Source organism: Lepisma saccharinum, chromosome 3, assembly GCF_977018435.1.
Source record: "Lepisma saccharinum chromosome 3, izLepSacc3.1, whole genome shotgun sequence".
Taxonomy (NCBI): Eukaryota; Metazoa; Arthropoda; class Insecta; order Zygentoma; family Lepismatidae; genus Lepisma; species Lepisma saccharinum.
The window spans coordinates 27,334,365-27,351,469 of NC_139231.1; the positions used below are offsets into that span (position 1 = coordinate 27,334,365).

The following is a 17,105-nucleotide window of genomic DNA, read 5'->3' on the forward strand; positions in this document are numbered from 1 at the left end:
GATTATGAAATTCCCTGACTTTTCCAGACCAGAAATGAAATTTTTCCACACATGTTTGTTATGATTTTTGCTTTTGAACATCATGTTTTTCAATAAAATATGCAGGCATGTTAATTATTATGAATATGAATATACAAAGTTATTAGCTGAAAATTTAATGTGATTAATACAATGCTATTATTCAATGAAAAAATAAAAACTATTGTACTTCCGCATTTTCACTAAGTCATTACAATTAAAGTGGTGTAAAAAATCAATAAAAAAATGTGGCATATATCAAAGATGTACAATGTAACCTGTATACAACCTCAATTATATCAATACAAATGAGAAACAACAGAAAATTAGGTCATGTACCTTTAGAAAATATGCAATAAGTTTAAGGATTATATTTTTAAATTTATTGAAAATAGTACATATTTCGGAAATTCAGAACGTGAATGGGGCTGGTGACCCACCATGCACCTAAAAAAATATATATACGTGGGCCATACTTTGGAACCAAATATCTCCATTATTTGAGTTTTCCACATGCTGGAACCGATTTTATATTACGGAAAACACAGAAATCTGTCTATTAAAAGGTAACAGTTCGAATGTTTTATGATTTTTCAAATTTTCCTAGCAGGAAGACTAATTATCATAGAATTTTGGCAATCATTGTGACACAAAATTTGAACCTTCCTTAAAATAATGAGCACTGTTTGGATTCGAAAAAAGTTATTTATGTTGAAAAGAAAACTTCCAAATGACCTTACGCAATCATACACACTTCCCACACAAGGTATTCTCCAGTTGACAAGCGACAGTATCGTAAACTAGTGGCAATGAATGTAGAAATAAATCTGAACCTTAGTAGTGTGTATTCAGGGTCTTTATTTTAATTCCAAGACAACCAAACCTGACCTTCCTAACCTAAACACAAAAGCATATATTGGCATAATCTTAAGTAATCGCTAAGTATATGTTAACAGACATACTAAATCGAAATCGAACTATGCAAAAGTTGCATTTGTAGCATGATGAAATCGCAATAAAACAAAAGGAGCTTGGGCCCATTTTCACCACTTTTCAGCATAATTTCATTCTACACGCAAAAAATACGTAAAATTACTATTGGCATCAAACCAACATTCCTAACCTAACAACGATGTGTGTCCAGCGTACGTTTAATTCCTCTATTTCGCACCAGTTTTTAAAAAATAAATTCGTTCTACATGCACAAAACACGTGCATATTCGAATAATGACGTCACTGATACTACATAAAATCACTAAGTTCTCGGGTGTAACACATCTCTGCAATGTAAAAACTACGACAATGAGCAAATTCACTAGTTGATCAGGTTGCTTCTGAACGAGTCGCAAACGAAGAACTCAAATTTCACGGGGGAACGATGTAGTGAGTCCCTTTGTTTTTACTAGGCATCTGCACCCGTCAAGTGTGACGTCAACCACAGCTAGTTTACGTGAAATTCTGCTCTTCAAGGCAGAAAGTATTACATTGTCTTTGGTTCAAGGAGTATACAGTTATTGCAGATCCAAAACCAATGAACTGTCCGAAGACCAACCTGCTCCGCTTCACGTATCAAAAGAGAACGGGTTCCGAACGGGTGTGTTCTTGCAGAAAGGAAATTTAATCACCACACACAAAGCTAAAGCAACATTTTCTCCGCAAGAAATTCTGAGGATGGCTGGTGCGTAGGTTTCGTCTTGAGTAGCTTGTTCTCTAAGGAAAAATCTCACGCCTCTCCAAATTCCGGTCTTGAACAGGTTCACAAGAACGAGTCGTAAAAAGAACGGGTCCAAGAGTGAATAAATATAGAATTGAAATGCAAAGGAACCATAATTTTGTAGGTAACAGACTAGAAGTCATAATGACGAGAGGAACAAGTTTCACTGAATCTTTTGGGGGAACTGGAATCACAAGAACCGAATTCGGAAGTAGAAATGAACCGTTCGTTCATTTTGTAACTGGTTCTCCTGCAACTCCAAAATGCGAGTAAATTCCAGAAAATATGCAAAATTCCCCGACTATTCCCTGTTTTCCAGGTTTTCCAGTCGCATAGCAACCCTGAATAAGGCAAAATGCAAAATAAACTCTTAAAACACAAAATTTAGAATGTACCTAGGTATTTACTGACAGAACATTTTCCGATGTCTGATCTATCCTGAGAGTTATGCAATTATGGAAAATTTATTAATTCTGCTTTAATGTTTGAGAAGCACAAATGTACTCCTTTACACAGGAATAAACTTAATAATGTGATAACTATGTAAATGTATTATAAGAAGGAAAATCTATATTTTGTGTAATAAGTAGAGGCATGCATATTTCGTTTTTGACGAAAACACGAAATGTGAAATACGTAACATTGTAATGTTAATTTTTCATGTGTCTGAAAGGTGTGAGGTTCACTTTCCTACCCTGTTTTGTCACGAAATAATGTGAAATGAACTGCAAAATGTGAAATATGGTCAAATATGAAATTTAGAGTTTATTTACTGATGCGACACTTTGTGAAGTCAGAATTATCCTGCGAGTTATACAATTCACAGAAAATTGACTAATTCTGCTGTAAATATTTGAGAAGCAAATATGGAATAAATTTAATATTCTGGTAACGACATAAATGTGCTATTAGAAGGGATATGTTTATTTTGTGTACAAATTGCAGTCTTTAAATCAAATTTGGGATTATATTCACATCTTTCACATCTCTTAAAACGAAAATGTCATTTTATATAGTTTTTTCCACCCCTATAACAGCAAAATTTTATTCTATTTACTGCTTTTGAGCCCGAAATTGACTGTTTTTGTACAGAAACTTTCCTTTTTTATTTACCAAAAATATGTGCCTCTAGTAATAAGTGAACTTTTTAAAACCAAATTTAGGGTTATATTCACAATTTTAACACTGAAATACCATTTTACACTGCTTTTGATCCTGAAATGTGGCCAGTTTTGTACCAAAATCTTGATCTTTTTTCACCATAGTTCACCTAGATATGACATTTATTTTTACTACAAAAGTATAGTTTTATAAGGTAAATTTCCAAGATATAGTTCTGCAAACTTGTCTGTTATACAGGGTGTCCCACAAACGGCGCAACTGGGAATTAAAGTGGCGTTACCTTGTAACCGAAACCTGTACATACATAAGTCATACACCAAATGTTAGTCCTGTCCAAGTAGATATTTTTAAACATAGAAACAACAAACGGGGTGCAGTGTTGCCAAATATAAGTGAAAGTGTAAATTTATTTTTCCACAAAGCATGGAAAATTGCATGTCAAACATTCGTACGGAAATTTGGACGTCAATTTCCACCTTGGGTAGGTGGACTATTTCGCCATCTATAGTTCAGAGAAGAAAACCGATCGTTTTCGCGTATAGCCAATCCTGAAATGCCTCGTAAAGGCGTACCGCCCCAAATGGGTGTTTTAAAAGAATTATGAGGTACAGTGGCAACACTGTTGATGTTTGAAGGCAACAAAAGGTGTGTTTAGTGATGGTCTATGACATGGAAATACTGGAAACAGGAAAAAAAGAAAATGAAAATTATGGTGAAAAAAGTGTTACTTACCTACTCCTGGCAACCATGCAATGCGCGTAACAGGCAGTGTAGCTTTACAGAAGATGTTGAAAATGACAACCATTTTCCCTGAGGCATTCATCAACACGTTTTATCATGTTGGAAGCAACTTTAAGCAAGGTTGATTGTTTTATATTGTTAATGGCTGTGCAAATGTTTATTTTTAGATCATCAAGTGTTCTTGGGTTATTAATGTAAACTGTTTGTTTCAAATAACCCCACAGAAAAAAATCTGGAGACGTCAGATCCAGGGAGCGACTGGGCCATAAGTTTTTGCTTATAATGTGATCGGCAAAAAACTCTGCCAACATGTCTAAAGTTTCATTAGACGTGTGACATGTTGCGGAGTCTTGTTGAAACCAACAATCACGTTCATCACGTTCCAACAGAGAAATAAACTGTGTGATAAGGTCACGATAAACTATTCCATCAACTGTTGTGTTGAAAAAGAATGGACAGATTATTTTTCTCCGAGAAATCGCGCACCACACACCGATCTTTTGTTGATGAAGTGATCGTTCATGTAACAAATGGGGATTGTTACTTGACCAGTGTCGAGAATTTTGACTGTTGACATATCCATTTAAGTGGACCCATGCTTCATCCGTGAAAAAAACCTTATCCAAAATATTCACACCATTGTCTAATAAAATTTCTAAACCACTGGCAGTATCTTACACATGCACCTTTGTCTGCTTCCTTCAGTTCTTGCACAGCCTGTACCTTATATGCACGTAGGTGCAATTGTTTTAACGCTCGGTGACTTTGCAGCAAGTTTACGAACAGATTTCCTGGGAGATTGTGATATTCTCTGCTCCACATCCTGCAGCACACCTTGTGTCAAAACTGGTGGTTGTCTGTGGTAGGGTTTGTCATTAACGATCCTGTTTCACGAAATCTGGAAACAAGTCGATATATCGTCGAATTTTCTGAAACACTGTTATTCGGATATTTCTCGCGAAACACAGTTTTTACACTAACAGAACAATTCTAAACTTCCCCTACGAACAATGTGAAATGCACGGTTCAAACAGTTCTGAGTACACAACTAACTGATTCTTTTGTTCTCGTTCGGTGGGCGCTCTGATCGCATTGCATGGTTGCCAGGAGTAGGTAAGTAATACTTTTTTCACCATAATTTTCATTTTCTTTTTTTCCTGTTTCCAGTATTTCCATGTCATAGACCATCACTAAACACACCTTTTGTTGCCTTCAAACATCAACAGTGTTGCCACTGTACCTCATAATTCTTTTAAAACACCCATTTGGGGCGGTACGCCTTTACGAGGCATTTCAGGATTGGCTATACGTGAAAACGATCGGTTTTCTTCTCTGAACTATAGATGGCGAAATAGTCCACCTACCCAAGGTGGAAATTGACGTCCAAATTTCTGTACAAATGTTTGACATGCAATTTTCCATGCTTTGTGGAAAAATAAATTTACACTTTCACTTACATTTGGCAACACTGCACCCAGTTTGTTGTTTCTATGTTAAAAAATATCTACTTGGACAGGGCTAACATTTGGTGTATGACTTATGTATGTACAGGTTTCGGTTACAAGGTAACGCCACTCTTAATTCCCAGTTGTGCCATTCGTGGGACACCCTGTAGTTACATGAATTAAGACGGTGAATGCATTATTCAAGTTCTCCATCAAATGTTTGTCATTCTACATGGGAGAGAACAGAGTATCAGTAAATATTATGTTACTTTGTTCATAATAACAGTGTTTAATTTTCTTCCAGGAATATGTAATTTTTATTGTTCTTATGAACAATTTTGTTCTTGAACAATTGAACGAAAATTCATGCACACTTTCTCATTGTCTTTTTAAATACAGATTCATTTTGTATAATAAAAACTACCAGAATCTTGCGAACACACACAATGTAAAACAATGTTTTGCACAATATATAGTACATTCATATTAAATTACAACTGAACTATTGGTATATTGCAGTGCGGTCTAAGCTGCAAGCTTTAGGCTCCGGCTACAGGATGCGTGTAGGTTTGAGTTTCCCGGATGAAGCATAGCAACCTTTACTGAGATTTCGACCTGTGTATGGGACCGTGGCCACCCACCATCGTGAGGAAATTAGGGAGCTGTAAGTGAGAAGCGTAATCACGTCACAGAAAACCTACGATGAAGACTGGGGGTTTGTCGTGTTGACAACACATCATCCCATATCCGGTCGGATGATCTTCCACTTCTGGTGGAAGTGAGGCCGGCAGTCGGTAGGTAGGCACTGGTCTTATGTGTTGTTATGCCAGGGGTTATATTATTGGTATTTATAAAACTTTATCCTAGGATATCCCACGTTTCAAGAAACTAACTGGAAACATTTAAGATATGCAAGAAGTTAGTACGTCTAACATACTATGTCAGAAAATTAGAATAAAAATGGAAAATTTCACCAGAATATGGATGGGTTTACTTTTAGGAAATATTTATTGTGCATTTTCTATAATTTGGGCTCCTAACACCTCTCTAATCCCTCTTCAGGAGATGGCTTACAATCCAAAACAAAGGGGGGAAACTAAAATTCACACAAGACTCTGCAGAACTTAACATGTAAGTCTTATTTTACACTGCTTTTGGACAATCACAACAATAAGGATGAATGATTATATGAAATTAGTGAGGAGCCATTTACAAATGCCCAGGCAAAAACTAGAACCTTCACCCTAACTTGGGAGGTATCGTGAGTTGACTGTTCACTTGGCTACCTCACTTGGACACAAAATAAAGTTGTTTATACATCAACTTTTAAGACAATATTTTTGTCAGCACTAAAAAATATTACCTTAGACAATACTTTTGGATTCCCTACAATGATTATTCCGTATTTAGCTCTTGTTAAAGCAACATTCAATCGCCTGGGGTCATTCAGGAAACCAATGCCTTGGTGCTCATTGGAACGCACACAAGACATAATGATGAGGTCCTTTTCTCTGCCCTGGAAAGCATCCACGCTTGCCACTTCTATTTCTTGATACAGTTTTGCATGAAGAGAACCTTGGTACTGCATATATTGAACCTGAAAGAAATTTATGCTAGATTGAACTTAAGATACTTAACACTTTGACTATTTAGTTCTGTCATGTATTTAGGGCTTTGAAGGTTGATTTTTTCTTTTTCTCTTTTAACCTAGAAGAAAATGCTAAATATAACATTAATCTGTTTCCTTTCAGTTAAAACCTGAAAACATGTTTTTTTTTTACTTGCAGAGTATTATTATTATATTATGTTCACCTGTGGAATTTCTTACATCCTATATCAACCACTAAAGATCAGCCATTCTTTATAGGTCATATTTGACGTTCACAGTGAAAAAAAAACATATAATAAATTTGAACAAGATTCTCTTGTCAAAGCAGAAGATAGTTAAATCTACAACATGGAGACAACAATTGCACCAAGGATGCATCTTTGTTTCTCCTAAACAGGCAAACTTTTGTTTCTAATCAACATACAAAATCTCAAGACATCACTTGCTTGGATGAAACATGATACTGCTCTAGTAGCAAAATATTTTGCATCTATAAAAAGTGGTTATGCGAACCTTTAAGAACATAAATGCTCTAGTAGTTCGTACTTACCAGATACGCTCTTTGTCCTTCATATGGAGTAATGATGCCAATCTGCTCGGGCTTAACCCCACAACGCAGAAATCTAGTTGTAATTTTCTCAACATTTGCAGCTTCAGTCCTATTCAAGTACGAAGTACCAGATCCTGCAATTTCTTCTTGACCCTGGGTCACATAGAAGAACATTGGTTTATCAGGTTGAGGCCAAGGGAAGTCCACCCCCTTCAACTTCCTCTCATCTGCAAAGAAAATTAAAGTTACATCTTCCTGGTTGAATATCACCGATAGTATATTTCAACATTTGAGCATTGGTTAGCCTAAAATAAATTCACAAACTTATAAATATTCTGATTAGGGATGAACTAATACTGTAAATTGGTAAACTGTTGGTTTTGAGCTGAAACAATATCATTCCAGTGTTTTATTTCAAAATGCAGATTTTTAAAAATTTAATTCTGCACAAACATGTATGACAAAACCTGTATATTAACTGTTTCAATATGTTTACTATTGCATATGAAAATATTAGGGTTGAGTTGATACTGATACCAATGAATGTATTGGTATTGGGTGATACCAGTGGTATAGGTATTGGAAATTATTTGCTGGAATTTAATCACTGTTACTGGCCAATACTTTTCCAGAGTCCAAGTGACTGTTGGGAGTCTATGCTACACTTTGACAAGAGTATAAATATACTGGAAATTATGCAACATGCACAACTTTCATTGTTTTCACAAACAATGTGAGGAGAAAGGGACTAAACGATTATCTCATGTGAAGTTATGAATATTTTTGCTGTGAAAAGAACATGTATTAAAATGTATACCCAAACATGAAAACCTACAACAACTGCGAGGTGTTGGACTCACGTCACCCCGTAATTGGTTGGATGATCTACCACCTCGGGTGAGTGCGTAAGTAGAATCAGGTGGGAGTGAGGCCGGCAGTCGGTAGGTAGGCCCAGGCCCTCAATGGGCTGTTGCACTACCAGGCCCTCAATGGGCTGTTGCACTTTGGGTTATTATTATTAAAATTTATAATATTCTACAGAGAAAATTCACGTAGAATTCATGCACAATTCCTGGAATTCAAGGAATTCTCGGTGAGTAGCCACCCTGTACTGGCTCAGCTCTAGTAAATTAGTAAATATACAAATATTTTTTGAGAAAAACTGGTAAGACTGGTAAGTTTTCCTTTTAGGTGTTGTACAACATTTTTGTTATCTCTATATTTCAGTTACAAACATAACAAAACGACGAGATAACAAATGACTGTAGCACAATAATTGCAAAAAAACAAAACAAAAAAACAACACACAGTGATACAATTAAAGATGTACATTTGCCGTATCCATCATGAAAATAACTATGTTCCATTTATCTTGCAATCATGTACAAATAAAATTTAACAAAAATATAATATATATATATATATCTAGAATTATGTGTGTTACACACCTGAGCAAACACCATTTTGTAAAGAACCTTCATAGAAAAAATTGGACGGGAAACGAGAAAGTTCAGGATGCATTCTGTACTGGACCTCTAGCCTGAAGGGGCGTATTCCCAGCACCACGAGCCTTTCAAAGAGAGACTGGGAAAGTCCAGCTCTGGCTGCTTTCTTGCACATCACTACGGGACCCAACTGGCAATGATCTCCCACTAATATAAGCTGAAAATACAAGAAAAAAACATTTCAATATTTCGCAGCACTAATAATATACAATATTTCGCAGCACTAATAATGTAACATAAAAGAAAAGAGGGGATATGAGAAAAATGGGGAAAATGGCAAATTCTGAGGAAACTGGCTCCATGGTTTATAATTAAAGGTACCGGTTTTATTCACACATCAAAATGGGGACTGTTAAAGGGAAAGAAATGTGCGAACCTTAGATTTTCAAAGCAAGGCTGTTATCATGATGTAACATCATTCCAGAACTCAGTATGAAAATTATGTACCTTCAGATAATGCTTTAGATATATATACACCACAAAAAAAATGTTCATGTTATATTACATACCATTCTGCAGTGTTGATTTCTATTAGTAATAGAACATTTTTTGGCCGTCCTTTCATATTTTTCCTGTCCTTTCACATAGTGTAAGTACTCAGATCTATCATCTAAGGTGTTTATCCACTATATAAAAAAATAGCTCAAAACCTTTGACTGTACAGTAGGTATCGTAGTTCCAATATTTACAAATTGCTCCTACTCCTTTCCTGAACTATGCATTATACAGTGAAACGCCAATTTTATGTTCCTGCATTATATATACGGATGGGACCGATAATCAGTACTATATCGGTATCAGCCAATAGAGGCATATCAGGTGTATCAGTTTATCGGTAAAATTACCAATCCAATATATCAATAAATATCTAATAATTTAGTGCAAAATTCTGTCATTTTGTTGTAATTTTTATGGATAATCTCCATGCCCTACTTTCTAAAAAAATTAATGTCTAAAAATTCAACTTCTTTTGCACTGCAGTCACCTCGAAACACACATTTATTAAGGAGATCAATGGACATTTCAGGTTCTTCAAGGACCATTTCTAATTTTATATCGGATAGGTAGAATATCGGTTATAGGTAAATTTTATATCTCTACTTTATCAATATCAGCCAAAATTTCATATTGGCCCTTCCCTAATTTTACATTCAATCTTGTTGGTCCCAACATAGCAAGATGTTATAAAATGTTTCTTGATTATTCATTTTATTGCATTGTAAGTTTTCAGTTTATTGTAGCCTAAGAATTTAACATTTAACTTTTTCATTTGCCATCTTGAAATGCATAATTTGATTTCACTCAATGTGACACAGTTTCAGTCCTGTAGTAAGAATTTCAGATAAATGGTTCAACATTTATGCAGTTATCATGTATTGAATGTATCATACACTGCTCGCCATTAAAATTGCAACACCCAGAAGGAAATGAGATAGAAACACGAAACTTGGCAAATATGTAGTTCATAATAAGATAAGAAAATGATTACAGTTAGAGCTCGGTGGTGTGACATGTGGAACATGGTTGCATAACCCCAAGGAGCTAGTAGCGTGTACAGCCTCCACGGGCAGCAATAACTGCTGCAACACGGTGAGGCATGGGCAGAATGAGTCTATCGATGTCTGCTTGCGGTATGGCGTCCCAAGCGGCTTCCACACGGTGCCAGAGGTCTTCAACATTACGTGCCGAAAACCTGAGTTGGGCCAGCCGGCGACCCACCATGGACCAGACATGTTCAATTGGCGACATATCCGGCGAACGTGCTGGCCAAGGAAGCACGGGCACGTGGTTAGCTTCCATAAATGCGGACATTCCTTGCAACATGGGGGCGCGCGTTATCCTGTTGAAAAGTGGCATTATGCAGTGCATGGATTAATGGGACAGCAACAGGGGTGAGAACCTGTGTGATGTACCGTTGGCTGTTCAATGTCCCTTGAATGCGCACGAGATGCGAACGAACACCTATCGTGATGGCACCCCATACCATGTTACCCAATGAAGGCCCTGTGTGATGATGCATGATGCAGGCGTCATGAAGCCTAGTGCCACGGTGCCGCTACACGCGTGTACGTCCATCATGATGTTGTATACAGAAGCGGGATTCATCAGAGAACACTACAGCATTCCACTCCGCCATCCATGCACGACGATCTTGGCACCATCTCAGATGCAAACGCCTATGCTCTAGTGTCAGAGGAATCCGCAACAGTGGGCGCCGGGAAAAAAATCCCCGGTTCGCCAAACGAGGAAGCACGGTTCGTGGGGACACTGGACGTTGTAAAACATCCCGTACTTCATGCGCAATCCTCGTTGACGTGGCCGTTCTGTCTGTAAGGGCCATGCGTATCAGACGTCTGTCCTCTCGTTCCGTCGTCCGACGTGGACGTTGTGAACATCTACGTCGCTCTACAGTGCCTTCCTGGACCCACTGGTTCCATACACGGATCACTGTGGATGCATTCCGTCCTACACGGGCACCGATCTCACGGTAGGATAATTTGCATTCACGGTATGCAACAATTCGGCCGCGATCGAACTGGGAAACCTGCTGGAATCGCTGCCGTATTCGACGACGTGGCATTGCTGACCGATTCTAACACACTACACTCACGACCATGCACTTTCACTGCTCTTCTGCACCTATCTGACCTGCTACAGGTACCACTTACCAGATGGCGTGGCAGGTGCACATGATGCATGACGGCCTTGAATACCTAATCATTTCCTTCTGCACCTCTCCTCTACACACTGTGCACATTTCGTCCGATTCCGATTACTCCTTCTGGGTGTTGCATTTTTAATGGCAAGCAGTTTATATCAGATGCCAGTTCGAAAATTAGTTGCAATGATTGGTCTGTAGATTGAGGGTGGTGGTGCATGTCATTAGAGGGATATTAGGTGCTCATCCTCACACACATTATGTCATCTTGTGGCACAATATCAAACTACAGAATCCTATAATTACAGTGAAACCCCGATTTTACGTTCCTGCATTATAAGTTTTTCTGCTCAATATGTTCATCCAGTCAGGTCCCGGCAAAAAGCCTTGTTAAGTTATAGGATGTGTACACGTTTGCTCTAACTCCCGTCTCTCACGTTATATGTTTACACAGCTGTGACGATGTCTTAAAATTTGGCAGAAACCTGTTCTGTTGACCATGTGACTTCTTTCTCCTTTTCCTTGCTTTCGCAGCTGTTTCATTCACCACGTGTCCTTGAACTTCCAGATGTTAGGCTTTCATGCGAGTGGAGGGAGAGAGAGTCATTGTTCAGTGGAGTGAGGGGGGAGACGAGGCACAATTTGCATTTGTGCCACCTTCCTTGACTGACATGAAGAGAAAACGGCACTTCTTAAATTCCCCGTAAAGATACAATGGGCTGATTCTTCTACCTCAGGATCAGACAACAATAACACTGTTGCCAAACCGATTCTTGCTAAATGATGCATTCCTTAGAATTTGGATTTACGGAATCCTTCCTAGTTGACAGGAACGAAAAAGAAAAGTAGGGAGGGGGTTTGTTTGTGAAAACTTTTCCTTTCTTCTTGCCTGCAGCGTTGGAATGGAAAATAAATAAGAAGGGTTTGCCAACCTCCGCTATCCGATACTCAATAAGAACTGCACTTCTTCTTTAATGGAAAGTAGTTTAGATTCCTAAGGAAATACGATTGGATCTAGTCTATATTTCACTGTAAATTATTTTTAATCCAAAGTTTTTTTTCACGAATGCTGTGTCTTTTGGTTATCAGAATGAAGCTGAAAATGAATAAGCTAAAGTGATTATTCTGCGTGGGGCAGAGAACTGTTTCTTTCATGCAGATTATGTGACTCGCATGTTGTAGTGACGGAGTCGGGAAAATGAGTGGACAAGGGGTGTGGCAATATTCTCTGGGAGCAGTAAAATTTAGTGCACATCTGAATACCATTAAAATGCTTATTTGAGCCAAAAGAGCATATATTTATTTACTTTTTCTCATTTGCAGGGGAGCCATGGTCGCCTAGTCGGTAGGGTGTCTGACTGCCACTGGAAGCCTGGGTTCGATTCCCGGGGTGGGTGATCTAAGCTGATGCATAAAGCAGCTCTGGAATTCACCTAGCCTCAAATAAATGGGTACCTTGGGGCAACCCTGGAGGGTAAAGGCTAGTGTTGGGCGATATGTCGTGGTATTGAAAAAATATCATGCAGGCAATATCAAGTAGACGATATATTGTCATGATATTTGGTGATATATATCATGTTGGCAATATATCGTCATGATATTCTAATGATATATATTGTACCAGCAATATATCGTCATGATATTTTAGAGACATATATTGTGTCAGCAATATATTGTCACCATATTTTACAATATATAATGTGTCAGCAATATAACATCACCATATTGACGATATATATCGCGGAGACAATATATTGCCGATATCAGGATATGGAAAAAATATCAAATCTTATCATGTGATGATATTTTCTTGACGATATATCGTGATATCATCCCTAGTAAAGGCTACCCAAGCATGGTGCTGATCACATCACCTCCAAATTGGCCGAAATCGAATAGGGGGTAAAAGCAGCCAGAGCATGGTGATGATCACATCTCCCACATCTTCCCCAGCACGAGCTCATTAACCCACCACTGGTGTGCATGATTCAGTCCATTTCTCTTTTTTTAATGCCTATATCTGCGTTCGAAATGTTGCTCGTATGTCAGTGGTGATCCTCCTCCTTTCTGCAACTTAACCAGGAATGACTCGGAGCATACTTCTGATAAGACTTTTGTTCAACAACAGCATTTGCACAGCTGCACCACCTGTTCGTCTTCACTCCCTCCCCTTATTGCCAGTCGGAATGGTGTCTGCAGGCAGTGAGCAGTTGGTGCCAGTGTTATGTCTCGTGGCTCCAGAGCAATGACTCATCCATCGTAAGCGGAAGAAAAACGGCATTGTTTGCAATCTCCCTTCAGAAGGTTGTTTTGCTTTTGAAGATTACGAAACATGAGTTAAAAGACAAGCTAATTTTTTTTCTTGTCTTGCCTTCTGAAAAAACATCTTATACTCGATACTTTTCTTGGGAACCATTCACATGCTGAAAATAAATCGCGAAATATTAAATATGGAGGGGAAGATAAAAAAAAACCTGTTATTTACGGGAAACTATTGGTGGAAGGGGTGTTTGCCCTCCATAACACTGCTAAATCCAACGTAAATAACAATCAGTGGCAAGCTCAGGGGAGGGTTTGATGGGGGGGGGTCATAACCCCTCTTTTGCAGAGTATTTGAAAAAAGACAAGAACGTCAAAGGCAGGAAAAGATGCAAAATGAGGGCAGACTATTCAAAAAGTATAAGTAACCCCCTCCCCTTCCCTTTCAAAAATCCTGGGCACGTCACTGATAACAAACCCCCTATTGTGAAGTCTAAAAATGTGTAACTTTGACAAAGCTTGTTTTCAGTTCACTTTATGCAGTTGGGATGATTGGGACTGAACACATTTGCAGCTTAAAGTAGGATCTCAAATATTCTACATGTCTCCACTGTGAACTGAATCCAGGACACTTTGATTACAGTACATAAATATACTTGATGTCCAAGTATATCAAGTGATCACCCCCCTTCAATTACCTGATACCTCTAAAACTAGCAACCAATTACCAGTTTACAGAGTAAATGATGATCCAACACGATCGGAAGCATAAATTGAACCTAATAACCAGCAGATAGAAGCAGTCACCTACCATTCCTACGTTACGTTAATCCGCCACTGATTTTCATAGCCGGTCTATTTACAGGCCCCTGAAATACGTAAAATCGGGGTTCCACTGTACACCAGCTTTTGCATTAATACAAATAATAAGTACCATCATATTACTGCCACAGTAGGTGGTCTTACCTGCTTAGCTCCTAACACAACTGGCACCATGCACTCTGGTTCAGTAGCCTGCATACTCTCATCAATGAGAATGGAATGAAATTTAAGGCGAACTAATCTTGGGTCTCCAGCTCCAACACAGGTACAGCATATCACATCAGCAGCTTCCAGCAACTCCTTCTCGGCTGCCTTCTTGAGTAGCCTATATCGCTTCTCATCAACTGACGACAACTCTCCCGTTTCATCTTTCAGCTGCTGAAGTTTCTGAAGTTCTGTATTGCTATCAAGGAGAGGACAAATATAATAATTTTATCAACATAGGCAATGGTACCACTAGCCAGTATTGTAAAATCTAATATAAAATTGTGCCTCCTCGATGGCACGGTTGTAGAGTCGTTGCCTTGTACTCAAGAGGTCCCGGTTTGATACTGCGTGGAGGCACATAGTGGTTCGGATTCCACTTTAACTGTAGGGCCAATTCCAATTAACCTTACTGTGCATAAAGTGAACTTAAAACACCAACTCAATCAAATATAAAATTAAATTAAGTGCAGTACATAAGAGCAGTACAAGTCCATTTGCTTTATCAGTTTATGTGAACACAAATAAAGTGACAAACTAGTAATTTAACTAGGGCTCAGCTGATACTGATAACATTGTGATACTCTTCATGATTAAATGCGTGTGTGTGAAGATTTATGTACTATCAGGTGGATTTTAAATTTTGTCTTCATGAAATATTCTAAATATATTCATAGAAACTACAACATGATAAAAAGATTAGAGAAATAATCATGCTTTTCAGTTACAAAAATGTAAATACAGTTGAACGTGTGTTATATGTATGTCAACGCGAAGAGAAAATAATATGTATAACTGAGAATTATTTACAAATCAGAGTTAGACATCACGTCATATTGTTATTAAAATATTGAAATTGTATCTATTATAAGGAACAAGATACAATATAATACAGGTTATTTCTGTCATAAAGTGGTAAATTAACAAATCTGAAAGTTTGATTCTTAAATACATTACATTTGCCACTTTATTAGTGAACACTTTGATACTGAAATACTAAAGTAAATAGTATACTTTTAGTAGCAACTGAAAACGTTCACTGAAGGAACTACTGTTCTGTTGTTATTAGGGAACATGAAAAACATCAGCTATCGGCATCCTTTTAACATGTGTACTTTTGTATCGTGATTACGTATCATCTCATTTTCTGAAAAACTGCTGCAAATCTTTCTCTTATTCCTCAGTTTGCATCATTTAAAATTCTGTGTTGCTTTTCTGTGACTAATTGCATTTTTGAACCAAATTCCTCTGATAATCTATTTCACTGTGTTGCTTTCATAAATGAAAGACAGTGGCTCAATTGTGTGTGGCCAAGAACAACCTGACAAAGTGTATATACCAAAATGGTGTAATTTTTTTAGTACATTGAAGATGTCATTCTTCCATTACTGTGGATATGGGGCAAACCACCTGACATACAAATGATTAACCACAAATTTTCCATGCCTCTAAAGGATTGAATTTTCTAAAGTTGTGGAAGGTTGCCTTTACTTGCCAATTAACTTTTTAACTGTTTGAGCATTAGTTTTCCAGTAGTAATACATTAAAAGAAGGAAAACTGGCAAGGGACATCCCGTACGTTTATTCTGATATGGCTTAAGTTACAGAAAGTGTATTTGCGTTTGTATTATTCATGTTGCTTCTGTGTCACTTTTAGCTAGGGATGAATGATTAGATGAAACTGATGAATGAACGCTGACACAAGAACCAAAATGCCAATGCTGAGTCTTGAACTTGTGTGTGTAACGGTGGTGAGAGGGAAAATGACACACTTAATTCATTTACCCACTGAAGCAGTTAATTGGTTTGGTGTTCATAGGTTTGGTTATCTTTAAGGTTGATTGGCTGGTATTTTAAAGTATCAGTTGGAACTTAAATCAATGATATCAAGCAGATACTTTCCGGAATAAAACTTTCTCACACAGTTTGCTAAAATGTTGCACATCTCTTTAGGGGTGCGCATATAACATGGATATTAAGCAAAGGGCACTTTCTAGTCATTTTCAGAACAATATCGTAGAGAGAAATGGATTTTATGATTTTTCTTGGGTAATTTAAATCTCTAATATGCACAAATTAGTTTTCCTGAACTCCAAAGTTACTTTCACAAGCATTTCTAGTATTTTAAATGGAACTTGCACAACTTGTAAAAATCATCACACATTTGGAATCTCTGCCAAAAATTTAATTTTCTTGGTTATGTTGGCTTAGCATGTCCTGTATATACGAGGGGGTATCAAAAAGTTTTGCCTGTTGAGGTATAATTTGTTTAATAATGGAAAGATTGAAACAATGAACATACATATAGTTTGCCTGTAGTGTCCTCTACTCAGACTTACCCTTACCCATAGTTCCCATCATGTTCGATGCATTTGAGAGAGCATTTTATCCAGCCCTCAAAACCAGTTTGGAACAATTCCACAGAACACTCCCTGCCTCACCGATTCAAAGCTGTTT

General features: G+C 37.6%; 1 protein-coding gene across 1 annotated transcript in view; it reads right to left on the reverse strand.

The window, feature by feature from the left end:
• The window catches only part of Upf1 (Upf1 RNA helicase), an 88,571-nt gene that overhangs the window by 20,413 nt on the left and 51,053 nt on the right, over positions 1-17,105 (reverse strand). Inside the window, exons 10-13 of the mRNA XM_083118366.1 lie at positions 14,589-14,847; positions 8,648-8,861; positions 7,200-7,426; positions 6,404-6,637 (exon numbers count right to left, since the gene is read on the reverse strand). Of these exons, the coding sequence (XP_082974492.1) occupies positions 6,404-6,637; positions 7,200-7,426; positions 8,648-8,861; positions 14,589-14,847 (934 nt within the window). The remainder of the gene's footprint in view (positions 1-6,403; positions 6,638-7,199; positions 7,427-8,647; positions 8,862-14,588; positions 14,848-17,105) is intronic.